Source organism: Trematomus bernacchii, unplaced genomic scaffold (genome assembly GCF_902827165.1).
Source record: "Trematomus bernacchii unplaced genomic scaffold, fTreBer1.1, whole genome shotgun sequence".
In the NCBI taxonomy this organism is placed as follows: domain Eukaryota; kingdom Metazoa; phylum Chordata; class Actinopteri; order Perciformes; family Nototheniidae; genus Trematomus; species Trematomus bernacchii.
Window position 1 is genome coordinate 6,804,735 of NW_022987608.1, and position 14,272 is coordinate 6,819,006.

General features: G+C 43.3%; 1 protein-coding gene across 1 annotated transcript in view; it reads right to left on the reverse strand.

Annotated features, from left to right (window-relative positions):
- Window positions 1-6,067, reverse strand: part of sox5 (SRY-box transcription factor 5) — an 80,722-nt gene extending 74,655 nt beyond the window's left edge. Inside the window, 1 exon segment of the mRNA XM_034131479.1 lies at window positions 5,797-6,067. Within this exon segment, the coding sequence (XP_033987370.1) occupies window positions 5,797-5,873 (77 nt within the window). The 5' untranslated portion in view covers window positions 5,874-6,067.
- Window positions 6,068-14,272: the final 8,205 nt, after the last annotated feature.

Consider the following 14,272-nt stretch of genomic DNA (forward strand, 5'->3'; position numbering starts at 1 on the left):
TGTAAGCGGGAGAAAATGTGAACACAGCTCCTGCCTGTATATGCACACACACACACACACACACACACACACACACACACACACACACACACACACACACACACACACACACACACACACACACACACACACACACACACACACACACACACACACACACACACACACACACACACACACACACACACACACAACACACACACACACACACACACACACACACACACACACACACACACACACACACACACACACACACACACACACACACACACACACACACACACACACACACACACACACACACACACACAAAGCATCCTCTGTGAGGTGCCCTAAATCGGTGGCCGACAGCCCAAACCCTGTTTCCTGTCCAGCTTAACCACAAAAGGCAATAACACACAACCTAATGTCACCGCTGTTAATCACACACACACGCTGGAGAGTTGGTCATGTGTTGTGTATGTGTGTGTGTGTGTGTGTGTAAAAAGACATTGGCCAACTCATGTGGCCTCTGGGACTACCCCTCTCTCTTTTTCTTTCTGTCTCTCTCGTCCACTCAGAGCTTTAGTCACCAGCGAAGCATCGCTCCACATACTTTCCTCGTCATGTTTTCAGCTTTTTCCCCTCTTTAAAACCATTTTTATGTCTTTTAATCTGAGTCACCCGAGTACGTGAACAACACTGACATTTTAGAACAGAGCAAAGATGAAGGACAGAGGGGAAAAAAGGATCTACTGTTTCAACCTACTTATCTAATTATCTATCTATCTATCTGTTTGGTTTGTTGTCATCTGCTTAAGGCTTAGGGAAGACAGCTCGTGGGAAAATCTCGAGTGTTGCTTTAGAAGAAGAGAGGCAGAAGGAGAGAGTTGGGGGGGGGGGGACGACAGCGGAAAAGTGCATCCGGTGGACGGCGGCCCCGCTCCCCTGGTGTTTTGTGAGGGGAAGACGCTGCATAATGTTTATTGAGCGAGGGACAGTGTTTTTCCATTGTTGTGCCGGACCACTATTTGCGCTGCGTTTGTTAAGCAATCCATAAAGGAGTCGCAACATTTGTCTCACTGTCAAAGACTTGGTCTGCCCCTGTGAACCACACACACACACACACACACACACACACACACACACACACACACACACACACACACACACACACACACACACACACACACACACACACACACACACACACACACACACACACACACACACACACACACACACACACACACACACACACACACACACACACACACACACACACACACACACACACACACACACACACACACACACACACACACACACACACACACACACACACACATTCTCTCACATAAATGACAACACACAAATACTCTCACACACACTCCCAGCTGGCCTCTTTCTTTCGTCCCGCACTTTGAAACTCTCCCACCTCTCAGCCCAAATGGTCTCCTACTTTTTCCTCTCCAACACCCCCCCCCCATGTCTCCCTCTCTCTCTCCCACTCTATCTTCTCTCTGCCTCCCTCACTACCTGGAAAGACAGAGCTTTCATTGTAGCGCACTGGGAGAGGGCTCCGAGCCTCCAACACACTGTCTCCTATTGTGGATTGGAAGGATGGCAAATGTGTGTGTGTGTGTGTGTGTGTGTGTGTGTGTGTGTGTGTGTGTGTGTGTGTGTGAGAGTGAGTGAGTGAGAGAAAGAGAGAGAGAAAGAGGGGGAGCAATAGAGTGGGATTAGTGAAGAACAACAGAAACAAGAAGAGATGGAGAGAGAAAGAGGTATGTGAAGTGTTAAATCCTGGATAAAAACACACACAGACGTTTTCCTGCTCTGTTGACAATGCAATACCTTGACCTGACCTTTGACCCCTTCCCCATGACCCCATGTCATATGATCAGTCTCTAGTTAGCCTGCAGTACCTCCGTGTGTCTGTCTGTGTTTACCACACACGCACACACATGTTCTTCTAAGACTCCATCACTCTCTCCCGTTTACCCCCGGTCCATAAACAACAACAACAACAACAACAAATGCGGCCAAATAGTCCCCCTCCCTTTCTTCTATTGGCTATCAGAGAGGGTCAGCTGATCGCACCGGGGTGGGAGAAAAGGGGGAGGGTGGGAGTGTGCTGAGAGAAGGGAGGAAGTGGGGGAGGAGGGGGGTGGGGGGGAGCTTTAGCATTCTCCTCTGGTATTTTTCTGTCTGTCGTTCCTTTCTTTCCTTTTCTTTCTTTTTGCCCCCCTCTCGCTCCTTGGATGGAGACACGGTTATCAAGGCTCTCTGGGGACAGACAATATGGCCCAGACAATGGCCTCCAGTCCGAGGAGGTGGTGGGAGAGAGAGGGGGGAGAGAGTGAGGGGGAGAGAGAGGGAGGCCGGGACAGGGCCACAGGGGAAGAGAGGGGCAGAATGGCGCATTAGTTTGCAGAGCACGGACACTCTACTCAATTACTCCAGTCGCTCTTTCTCTCTCTTTCGCGGACACACACATTCTCTCTTTTTGCGAACACACACACACACACACCACACACCACTTTAATTTAAATGAAGAACAGAGAAACACTGGAAGCCGCACTGCTCACTTAAATTAGAAATACGTTTTTATCACAAGTCACCAGATTTTTCCTCTTAAACTGACCATAACTCTAAAATGAACAATCTATAATAACTCAAATAAGTAGGAATAAACAGCAGTGGTAGAAACTTAGTTAAAGTTGCAAACACACGTCAAAAATAAAACAAATGTCAATTACAAGTCACCATCTTGAGGGAAAATTGTTACTTTTGTAAAACGATCTTCAGCACAATATTCTAAACAATAACACAAGTAAAAGTATGCCATTATTCACAAAATGCTGTACTTAAGGTGTTTTAATAACTGAATATTAATACGTGGGCAATAATGTGTACGCTGCATTTTGTGGAGACAATTTTTAACTACTTTGTATTTTGATGGGCAGTTAAATCTAAAATGATAAATCTTATTTTTATAGATTATTGAGAATAGATCAAGTTGATTTAGCAAATAATTATAGCTACATAATACAGGCAGTTGAAACAAATACATACTGAGGAGATGGACATTCTTAAGTAATGTATCTCAAAATCCAACTAAAGTACAGTAATTGACAACATGTAATTTACCTTCCACCGCTGAAAATAAATCTGATTTACCGATGGCAATTTAAAGAATACAGTTTGTCTTAATTAAATGAGGTAAAATCCTTCGGGTGGTGATGCCGCCTTGTTGCTGAGTGCGACGCAGTAATGTCAGATCTCATCTGAGTTTGTCCAGCCTAAACCGTTCTAAGTGTTGACACAACCACTGACACACACGCAAACACCCCAATAAACGGAGGGGACAAATGGAGGGGTGTGAAAATCCACATCGACAGAGACCTCTTCCTCTCCTCCCTCCTCCTAAACCCCCCAACATCCCCCTTATGCCTCCCCTCTTATTCACTCTCACTTTCCTGTAACCCTGTTTCTTCTTCTTTTCATCAGGGAGGAATGTGTCAGTTTGACTACATCGTGCCCTTCGTGTCTCCATCCTCGCTGCCACTCAAGCTCCTTCATATGTCCCTTTTCTGTTTCATTGCTTTGGCTTCTCTGCGTTTCTCCCTATGTGTATATTTCTGTTCTGTCTGCACGAACAGATGAGGCCGTGTAAGCGAAGGCAGTCTGTTTCCACTATTTTCAGCTTCCACTGGAAATGTTGATACACAGCCGAGCGCTCGGAGATCCAACAAATGTGTTCGAATCAAGACATCATTCAAATGTAAAATTAGAAAATAATATAAATTACAGTGGATTCTCGCTTTGTCGAAGCATGAAGTCGATTTTAAGCAGCTGAACAAGCGGAGATGAAAATATTTCAAGACTTTTGTGGGCTTAAATAAAAGGAGAATAAAAATGATCTCTTTGCAAGCCTTAGCGTAGCAGCAATTACAAAATAAAACTACATTTCAGGAGTGAATTCTAATCTCTAGAAGAACACATATTTCCTACAAACCAACTTCAAGAAACTCAGACAAAGTCTTCTCCGTCAAATCAAAACTCAAAGGGAATTTTTAACAACAAAATGATTTAAGAAGAAGAAGAAGAAGAAGAAAAAGGGAAAGAAGCGTTAAGACGAGAGAAAGAGGAAGTTGGATGAGAAGATGAAGTAGAAGCATGAGTGAAGGAGCGGACACTTACAGAGACGCAGGAACCGAGAGCATCGCGACCACCGAGCCTGGAGAGCACACACACTGGCAGCTCACACACACTTCGCTCCGCAGAGAGACTAGTGATCGACACACACACACACACACACAGGAAACACACACACACACTCACGGAATGGAAGATACCCCTCTCCTGCTCATACACATACATCCACGTACGAATGCATACACACACACATATACACACACTCTCGGCCACAGCCACAGTGATGGAGTGCATTACTGGAAAGCAAGACTTTTAAGCGCTCTCCTCCTAAGTCATTGTAATCCCTGCATTTATCTCCATACATTCTGCTTTTCTGTGTAATCCCTTAAATTTGTAATTCCTCCTAGCTGTTGTTATCTTTTTTTTCTCTCTCCTCAACCACTTTGCCGGATTGAATGGTTTATTAAAAACACATTTTTGCCTCATCTAAATGTGTTCTTAATTCAAGGGGGCCCCTGAAATCCCCCCCCCCTAACCCCTCCGACCCCAGTTTATCTCGGAACAAAGATTAGTTTCATCGGGGAAAAACAGAGCGCTACTTTAATGCAATAAAAGTCAAGCAGGGGAAGGGGAGAGGTGTGTGTTGTGTGTTAGTAATAAAACGCCGGGTATTATAACATAATCTGTCTCTCGCAGCATTAGCATCAAACAGCCATTATTCCACAGGCAAAAGCCACTTGTGTTGACAGTGTCGGGAAAGGGCAAGAGGCTTCGCACCTCTAAATGAAGCAGGCCCGCACAAACATCAGAGGGGCACAGTGAGATTAACATTAGCATAAGGCAAGAAGTCGAAAAAACAACAACACCATGCAGATTGACAATAGGATTACCGAGCGTTTGCATGTGTTGAATTTGGATTAAGTGGAAAAATTAATCATAAATAAGTATATATCAAAAGACGGGGCTGAGCAGGAGAGCAGCGTGTAAACATTTCACATTCGGATAGAACAAGTTATTAATTTACAAGTGTTTTAAATTATTTGGAAACAAAGTATGTATCTATATAATGTGGACTTGTTGATAGCTCCTTTATCTAAATAGGCTGTTACAGAAAGACACGTCCTAAAGCTGAGAAAGCAGAAGTTAATAAAGTTGTGGTGAGCAGTGGAGATGAGAGGAGGGGATCACACATTCTGACTTTGACACAAACATCTCTGTCTCTTTTTCACTCTTCCTCACTCTTCCTCATACAAACATACGCGCAGTTTTTTTTTATCAGTTTGTCCATGGAGGAATTGAACACAACTTCAGTAAGGAGTGACGGAGGAGGAAAAGAGGGACAGTTATGTTACTTCTGGGACACACTTGCACGGACACACACACTCTCCCAAAAGAAAAGGAGTCAATCATCAACTCTCCATTTACCATCAGTGACTGTCACACACACACACACACACACACACTCTCCAGTCTCAAACTCAGCCGACTCGCTGAGACTCTTCCCATGCTTTACTCACAGTCTTCCCTTCACACACACACTTTCTTCTCCTCTCCTCCCTGCCCTCTCTTATCTCTGCCCTTCTCCGTGCTGTCCCTGGTCTCTGTCATCTCAATGTTTGAGCGTGTGCGTGTGTGTGAGAAAGCGGCACGTACCTGTTACACTCCTGAGGTAGCTCAGGCTCAGTGAGCATGCTGGAGTGAGGGTCCGTCGCTCTCGTCAACAACAACATAAAACAGTCCCACAATGCTCAGATGAACAAGGTTAGTCTCCCCAAAACAAGACGGGATAGAAGTGATCCTTCAACCTCTCACACACACTGCTGATTCTCTCTCTCGCTCTCTCTCTCTCTCTGTGTTCCTCTCTGTCTCTCTACTCACACTTTCAGCCTTACACCCTCCCTCACTCTCTCTCTCTGCCTGCCTCTGTCCCTCCTCTTCTCCCTCCCTCGCTGTAAGCTGTGAGATCTAGGCTCAGCTCTTAAAGGGCCAGCAGCAGAGCCTCATTCTCTTTTTGCTCAGTGTGTGTGTGTCTGTGAGAGTGTGTGTGTGTGAGAGAGAGAGAGAGAGAGAGAAGGGGAGGGGCCATTTGACCATAGGGCTCATCACACATGAGCGCTGCCCCCTTCGTCAAGTCCATCTCTCCCTCTCTCTTGGTTTTCACTCACTCAGACAACGTTGACAGATCATGTAGACACACTTCAGGGTGATAAGACCAGCAAGCCCTCATGCACTCTATTATGCAACACAAAGCAAATTAATCAATATGAGATGGACTAAAGAGAATTATATTTAACAAGCTCTTTATGTCGTTCCTGTCTTTTCAATTTTCTCTGTCTTTAAACTTTTATACCACATGGCTAATTAAAAAAATGATCTTTCACACTTAATAACTGATTTTTTTTAAAGTTAAATCAAACAAATTAGATAAACTTGCTTTGGCATGAACCGACATAACACAACAGGAAAAGGAACGCTGGATACAAATAAAATAGGGCCCCTTTAAGATGTTAAATGTTTCAACAATATTGCCCCTTATTTTCGATGTGTCCTATTTAAAGTAAAGTACTTTAAAGGGGTGATGAGGGTACCTTATACTGTAAGTGAGCTGTACAATATAATCAGCAGCTGTGTGTGATTTAGGGATTGTGTGTACTTGCATTAACCCTACATTACAACACAGATAAACATTTAAAAGATAACGTTATCATATGACTGCGACTAATTCCATTACAGATACAACAGGTGATTCCAGTTGTTATTATTCTCCAAACTCTGCTTTACACTATTACTCTGTTCCAGTCTGACATGATGGAAACCTCTGTTAACAGTGATAGTCTACCTTATAGCTTTGATGGTGGGGACAAAGAGAAAAGAAGCTCAAAGTAATACTTTTTACTACATGTGGGGAATGCCTCGGACTCACCCGTGCTTAATTGGTTAACTTGTGTTGTTCCAGCCTTTTTACTGTCCCTTTGGTTCCACTATGTTAGTCAAGTGAAGCTGTTTTGTGCTATACATGTCATGCTTTTCACATGATTATCTTTACTAACAGAGTAAAGAAACGGAACAGTGGACATAAAACGAGCCTTGACACAAGATTAATATAAATTCTGAGCTTTCAGAGATTATATTTTCAGAGACAGAGAAAATGTCTTGCTAGTATTTCCAGGTTAAAACACATGTCTGCATTTCCCATGGTTGTACTATGGCTGCCCCATCTTAGTGGATAAGTCGAATAATTAAGATATAGTCTACGCCTTTTTCATGCTGAATGACTCGAAGAAACTTGTGAAAACGTCTCTGGTAAACACAAGCTTCAAAGTGGTGTTTATCTCTTTTCACTGGCCGGCTCTGGTGTGATTGGTCAAACGGTTAATGATGTCCCGCCCCTAAGCCTATCACGTACAATGTGTTGGATCGCTAGCCAATAGAAGCGGGAGTTTTATATAGTGATGTCACTATGTTATGGGAAGTAAACAAAGGAGTCCAATCGAGGCGTTTCAAACCTATATAACACTCTTAAGTAAGTCTTGAAAATCAATTCACTTTTCAACAAACAAATACCTAACCCATCTATACTGTAACTATCTAAAAATTCCTTCTTACCCTTCCTTCCCAGTACTATTATTTAAATACACTTGTAATACTTGAAGCCACATAGAATGAGTTTTAATGTGATTTAGTTTTGAGTGTTAATGCAATACAATGACAAGGTCGTGACGTGCAGGTACAATGCATACTCTACTTCCAGTCGAGTAACTTTTTCTACATTTTCATAGTACAGTATGACAAATACATTTAAATGTTTAGCAGACTACAATTCTCTTACATTTTTCCTTTGTTTTCGAGGCACGGCGAAGCAGACATTTGATTCTGGGACATGGAACAGTTAGGTTACAAGGAGACAGCTGAACACTTTCAACAGAACATACGCTGGGGCTCACATGCATGAATGAGCGCAAACACACTCACACACATTCATAAAACACACATATACAAAGTGACTGAAACCCTCACCAATCACGCACACCCATTGTATCCTCAGGTGTATGTACTCTACAGTGTGTGTGTGTGTGTGTGTGTGTGTGTGTGTGTGTGTGTGTGTGTGTGTGTGTGTGTGTGTGTGTGTGTGTGTGTGTGTGTGTGTGTGTGTGTGTGTGTGTGTGTGTGTGTGTGTGTGTGTGTGTGTGTGTGTGTGTGTACAAGCTGCTTCCAGCCCTTAGTGCTGTCAGTCACTATTAGGGGTGTGTGGTCTACGTGTCACACATACGGCCAATCCAGCTATTGTTCTGGAGAGCGCGGAGAAAAGCAGAGCTGACAGACTGCCACTTCTGTGATACTTTAACACACACACTCATACATTGACACACACACACACACACACAGAGGAAGAAAAGAGAGGAAGCGAGCCTCCTCACTGTACTTACTTAAGACAAGCATGCATCTACTGCACACACACACACACACACACACACACACACACCAATCTAACCATATATTAAGCGACTGTTGTTGAGCTTTCTACAACAAAACCTTCCTTAGCAAATGGACAATGATATTTTTTGTAGCACTTTAAGGACTTTTCCTCCATGTTAGCCCATAAAGTTCTTAAATTCGGAGCATCAGTCCAAAATGAGTAATGTGTACTGTAATATTTTAGCGCATGTCTAAGTGCCAGTTTTTAGTCCATGTATCTTACTCTCTCAGAAACACATTCACACAGAGCCAAACTCTGTTGACAAAGAGTTTGTATAACTTTGTATGTATACAGTATGTCGTGTATACGTATACACAGACGGGCAAAGCATTCATGCATGTCAGAGACCACCTCTGCTCTCCATAATAAAGCAGTATAAATATTTCGCTGCCAAAAACAATGAGTGACCTTAGGTTTTTTTTATTTTGATATAGCTAATCTAATTCATGGTCAAATGGAGAGAATACACTAGGAAGGATAAATCTAATCACATTCCCGAGCATCGATTGGAAACGGCATCTCTCCTTGACCCCGCAAACAGCTGCAAAACCAATGATAACCTCGTTTGTGCATTACAGAAAGTGAATTTCTGCATTATGCAGCTGACTCTGGTCAACACAACAGACCCCGGGCACAAACCCTGCCTTCTCCCGCCTGCAACAAAAAGCTGACAGAATGGGAATGGGCCTTGTGATTGTCATATTTTGAATAAATGTTTATGTCATTATCATTCACACAATAGGTATTGCATTAAGCGGCCTTCGGAGATGACTTTGCCATGAATTTAAGATGTATATTACTGACTTGACAATGGTTTATATAGTAGGCCTCTGAGGTGGAAGCCATCGCCTGTTTAGTTTAAAACATGCTGGCTGAGGAATATGAACGAACAAGGCCAACGAGTGTATTGTGTCAAGCATTTTAAATGCCTTCAATTATCAATAAAAAGACCTTGAGTAAAAAATAAAATAAATACACTTTTTTCACCTGGGCTTTAACAAAAAGGGCCTCAAGCTATACATAGATTCTAAATGGGGAGCTGTTTTGGTGGAGAAGAGGGAAGTGACATGGGGAAGATGGAAGGAACAAGGTATCACAATAGCCACTATATAGGAACAGGATATGCAAACAGCAAACACACACACACACTATCAACAGAGGGACAAGCAACACAAAATACCCAGAAGGAACAACCAAAAATGCACAATGTTGCCACAGGACAAGACACACACATTCACAAACATAGGGAGAGCCAGCATGAACAACACCACACACACACCACACACAACACACAACACACACACACCACACACAACACACAAACACACACCACACACACACACGACACACACACACACACACACACACACACACACACACACACACACACACACACACACACACACACACACACACACACACACACACACACACACACACCACACACACACACACACACACACACACACACACCAACACACCACCCACACACATCACCCAACACACACACACACACACAGTCCATTACAATGAAACCGTTGATGGGAGGCCCCTGTGTCGGGACCCTAACAGCTGTAGTGCATTAGGGGCCGACCATGTGCAGGGGCAGGGAGAGACCAGCAGTAAACAATCCCAAAGCCTGAAAACACACACACACACACACCACACACACACACACACACACACATACACATACACATACACATACACATACACAGACCACACACACACACACACACACACACACACACACACACACACACACACACACACACACATACACATACACATACACATACACATACACATACACATACACACACACACATCACCCACAGATTTTCACAAACATTCACCCAACATATTATGCAAATGCAGAGACACACACATCGGGCACAATGTGGCAAATCAGTAGTTATGGACCTGAGAGGCTTTTCTGGGGAAGAGCAAGATCACATCTAGAAAATGACATAGTTTGCATTTAAATCGGAGAGAAATGAGCATGATAGGGCTTGTTGAATATTGCTGTGTTGTGATGCTGTAAATCAAATATCTGGGACAGAGCAGCCCAAAATTTGGCAATGTTTCTTAGAATTTCAATCGTGGCCATTCAACGCAAGATAAAAACGATCAGCAATTGCGATATGAATGGCTGGTTGATATTTATGATTGATTATTCAGCCGAGATCCCAAGGAATTAGCGTCATATTGTATGTTTCGGCTGCACACAATTGGCGACCAATGCAAATGATCAGTGCCAGAGTAGGATGACGCGAGCCCTTTGTGTAGCTGAAGTGATGGATGTGTGTGTGCCACAGTTTGTGTCACAGATCAAACATTTTACCTCGCTATTTTGACACCTGTAACAACAATATGTCGACTATTTTCATCAAATTGCCATTTGCAAATATTGGTAGAAATGAATTTTTGGGCGGTTCTTTCTTGACCTTGTAAACAGCAGTTGACAAATCAATCTCATATCAAGTTTTGTGTGCCTTTTTATGGGTTTTTTGACTGTATCACAAAGTTCTTCTCAACAAATGTAGTGCGGTTTAGTTTTCATGGAAATGTAGAAATCTAGTCCGATTAAAGGTAGGGTAGGTAAGTTTGAGAAACCGGCTCGAGATACACTTTTTGTTATATTCCATGGAATGCTCTTAACATCCCGATAGCAATGAATATCTTAAGTGCTTTGACAAAAAATCCATAAAAAAATGTCATCTGTGGAAGCCGTAGTACTGTAAAAAGCACGACCAATCATTTTAGCCGGCCCGGCTAAAGTAACTGGATGGCCTACCTGCCTGTCAGCCTTCCATCTGTGCACAAACTTATCTCGTGCCCTCATTGGTCATGTGCGCGTTCGTGTGTGTTGGAGGAGGGGCTCTATAAGGAAGTGGCAGATTTTCTCCGGTTGTGTATTTTCAAATTCTAGCGATCTCGAGCCGGTTTCTCAAACTTACCTACCCTACCTTTAATATTCACTAACCATGTAAGGAATTTCCAAAAAGGGTGATTGTAATGTTTTTCTGTCAAGGGAGATGTACAAATACTATACAAAAATGGATTAATTGAACATAAATCATTGTTGTAAAGAGTTGTACAATATAAACAGCAACGCAGCAGTGGTGCAACCTAAGGATAAGCTACCATTGGAATACCATTGGATGGAATAAGGCTCACATCAGTCACCTGACAGTTATAACTTTGGCACCCACAGCAGCCTAGTTGAGCCAGCATTAATATATTAATGACACTGAGACACAACAATGGAAAGAAAGCCAGATGGAAAACTTGACTAGTGTCTGAGAGACTCCACACTTATACTGACAAAGGCCAAAATGCAGGAAAAAATTGTGACACCTTACAAACCCTACAAACATATGTATTTGACGTCGTAACATATTCTAGCACACAACCTATGACCCTTTTTTTTAAACTATCAGATATGTTTGAATTGAGCATGAACGCGTGTGTCGTGACTGCTCCATTTTTTTTCCATCTCGCTTGCGGCTCAGTCTCAGGGTGAGCTCGAGTATCAATACCTCTGGCATCTTTTCTCCTCTCTCTCCCTGCCTTCTTCTCTGGGAGAGGAGAGGCCAGCATGGAGAGGCGCAAGCCCCTGTGAAGTGGCTTTATCGTGGGGAGACACGTGCAGGCAGAGGACCCTGTCTGAAGGCTGAGTGGCAGGCAGCAGAAGCCATTAAGATAGAGCCGCTATCTCTTGCTGCCAGGGCCCTCTTAATACATGCAGGGGCTCAGGCCGCTCTGCGCACTGTCGCACACACACACACCTTCTATCCTATGGTACTTGAACTGACATGCGGTGACATGGATGTAGACATGTGCACGTTCATTTACACTTACGAGTGACGAGAAAAAGTGCACACCTTATTCACGTATTTAAAATATCCAGGTATGCTTATAACTAAGACCCTTACTGTTTCTGGATATGGCCTGCAATGTGTGTGTGTGTGTGTGTGTGTGTGTGTGTGTGTGTGTCTGTGTGTGTGTGTGTCAGGGACCTTTTCCTGCCGTGCTTCCACAGCAATTGCGCTCGCTGTGGCAACACAATTGCACTGTAAACAAAGCTGTTTTCTTACCCAACAATCGCTGCGTGGAAAATTAATTAACAATCTGTACTCTTTGTGCGAATCTTAACTCACTCTTAATTAGCTGGCTTTTTTTTCCCTCCTCTCCTTGAAAACATCAAGTCAGTTAATTATGGCGGAGAGAAAATAGACTGTTTCTGGTGTCACTTATTTATTAGTAATCTTTAGTGCTGTGAGAGAGCAAGCGGCTGGAGCAGACAATGCGAGAATTGAATGAAAGGGAGTCTGTGTCACAGCGGGGTTAATGAAACACTAGCCTGGGAAGATAAATAAGAAGTGAATCATTTACACACACAAAAATGACCGGTCCAGACATCTTGGAAACACACAAAAAGTGTTCATACATAAGCAAACAAACTCACACACACAAACACTGCAAGTGTCCTACAACCTGACTTTCTACCTTGTACTCTTTCCTTCTCTTCATTTAACAGCAAACTACAGATTGACTGACTTAAATCTTTCTACAGATATACTAATAAGAATTAATCAAATACTGGGTTGACAAAAATGTGTTGGCCTCATGTGTGAGGAGGAAAGACAGGAAGAGGTGTACTTAGACGTCAATTGAGTGAGACATTGACGGACCGTCCACACGGCGGCGTGCGTTGAAGCTTCAACGCTTCTGCCCATTCACTTTGAATGGGGTGACGTCACGCTTTGCCGAACTGCATTGTGGTTCGCTTTGCTCGCGTTGCTCGCTTCAAAAGTAGAGCAATGTTCTACTTTTGAAGCTTCGACGGAAGCGTCAGCCAATCAAATCATATGCCAATACAAGCTTTAGCCAATCAAACCGCGTGCTTGTGTGTCCGCGGGGTGGGAGATTCATGTGATTGGTTGTTGGTCGAGTTTCCGACACGCCCGCCGGCAAGCTTCAACGCACGCCGCCGTGTGGACGCGGCGTAAGGTACATGACGGAGAAGAGATGTGTTTTCGATGCAGTCTGATGTTTCTATTTTGCTAGATTCAAGCAGTACTCTCCATATCAGAGCAATACTGTGGGGTTTAGTGTCTTGCTCTGGAACATAAGTAAGAGTTCAATTGATAAAAGGCTTTGGTGTTGACCCTATCGATTAGATAGATTTATAGGGACAGAGCTCTATAAATAGCAGATTCCCTTAGGGAGCCATAGAGAGGGTCTTTACACTTGTGGTGGTGGGGTGGGGTGATGGAGGGGTGAAGCACTGCAATGACAGAATAAAGAAAAAGACAGGGAAGCCGTTGATCTGAAAAGGCATTCAGAAAGAAATGATCTCCACCAAAGGCCAGAGGTGGGAGTAAGTCCTACATGTGCAAGTCATGAGCAAGTCTCAAGTCTTGACCTACAAGTATCAAGCAAGTCCCAAGTCACTGTGGTGAGAGTCAAGCAAGTCAAGTCAAGTCATTGCTCAGGGCAAGCAAGTCAAGTCAAGTCATACGAAATTCTGATGAATAAGCCCAGTTTCCGCATTTAAATCAGTTAAAAGACAGTGGTTATGAAAATGGATTCAACCCACACTATGATCTTCATTACATACACAGTTAATCATTTGAAATCTAATTT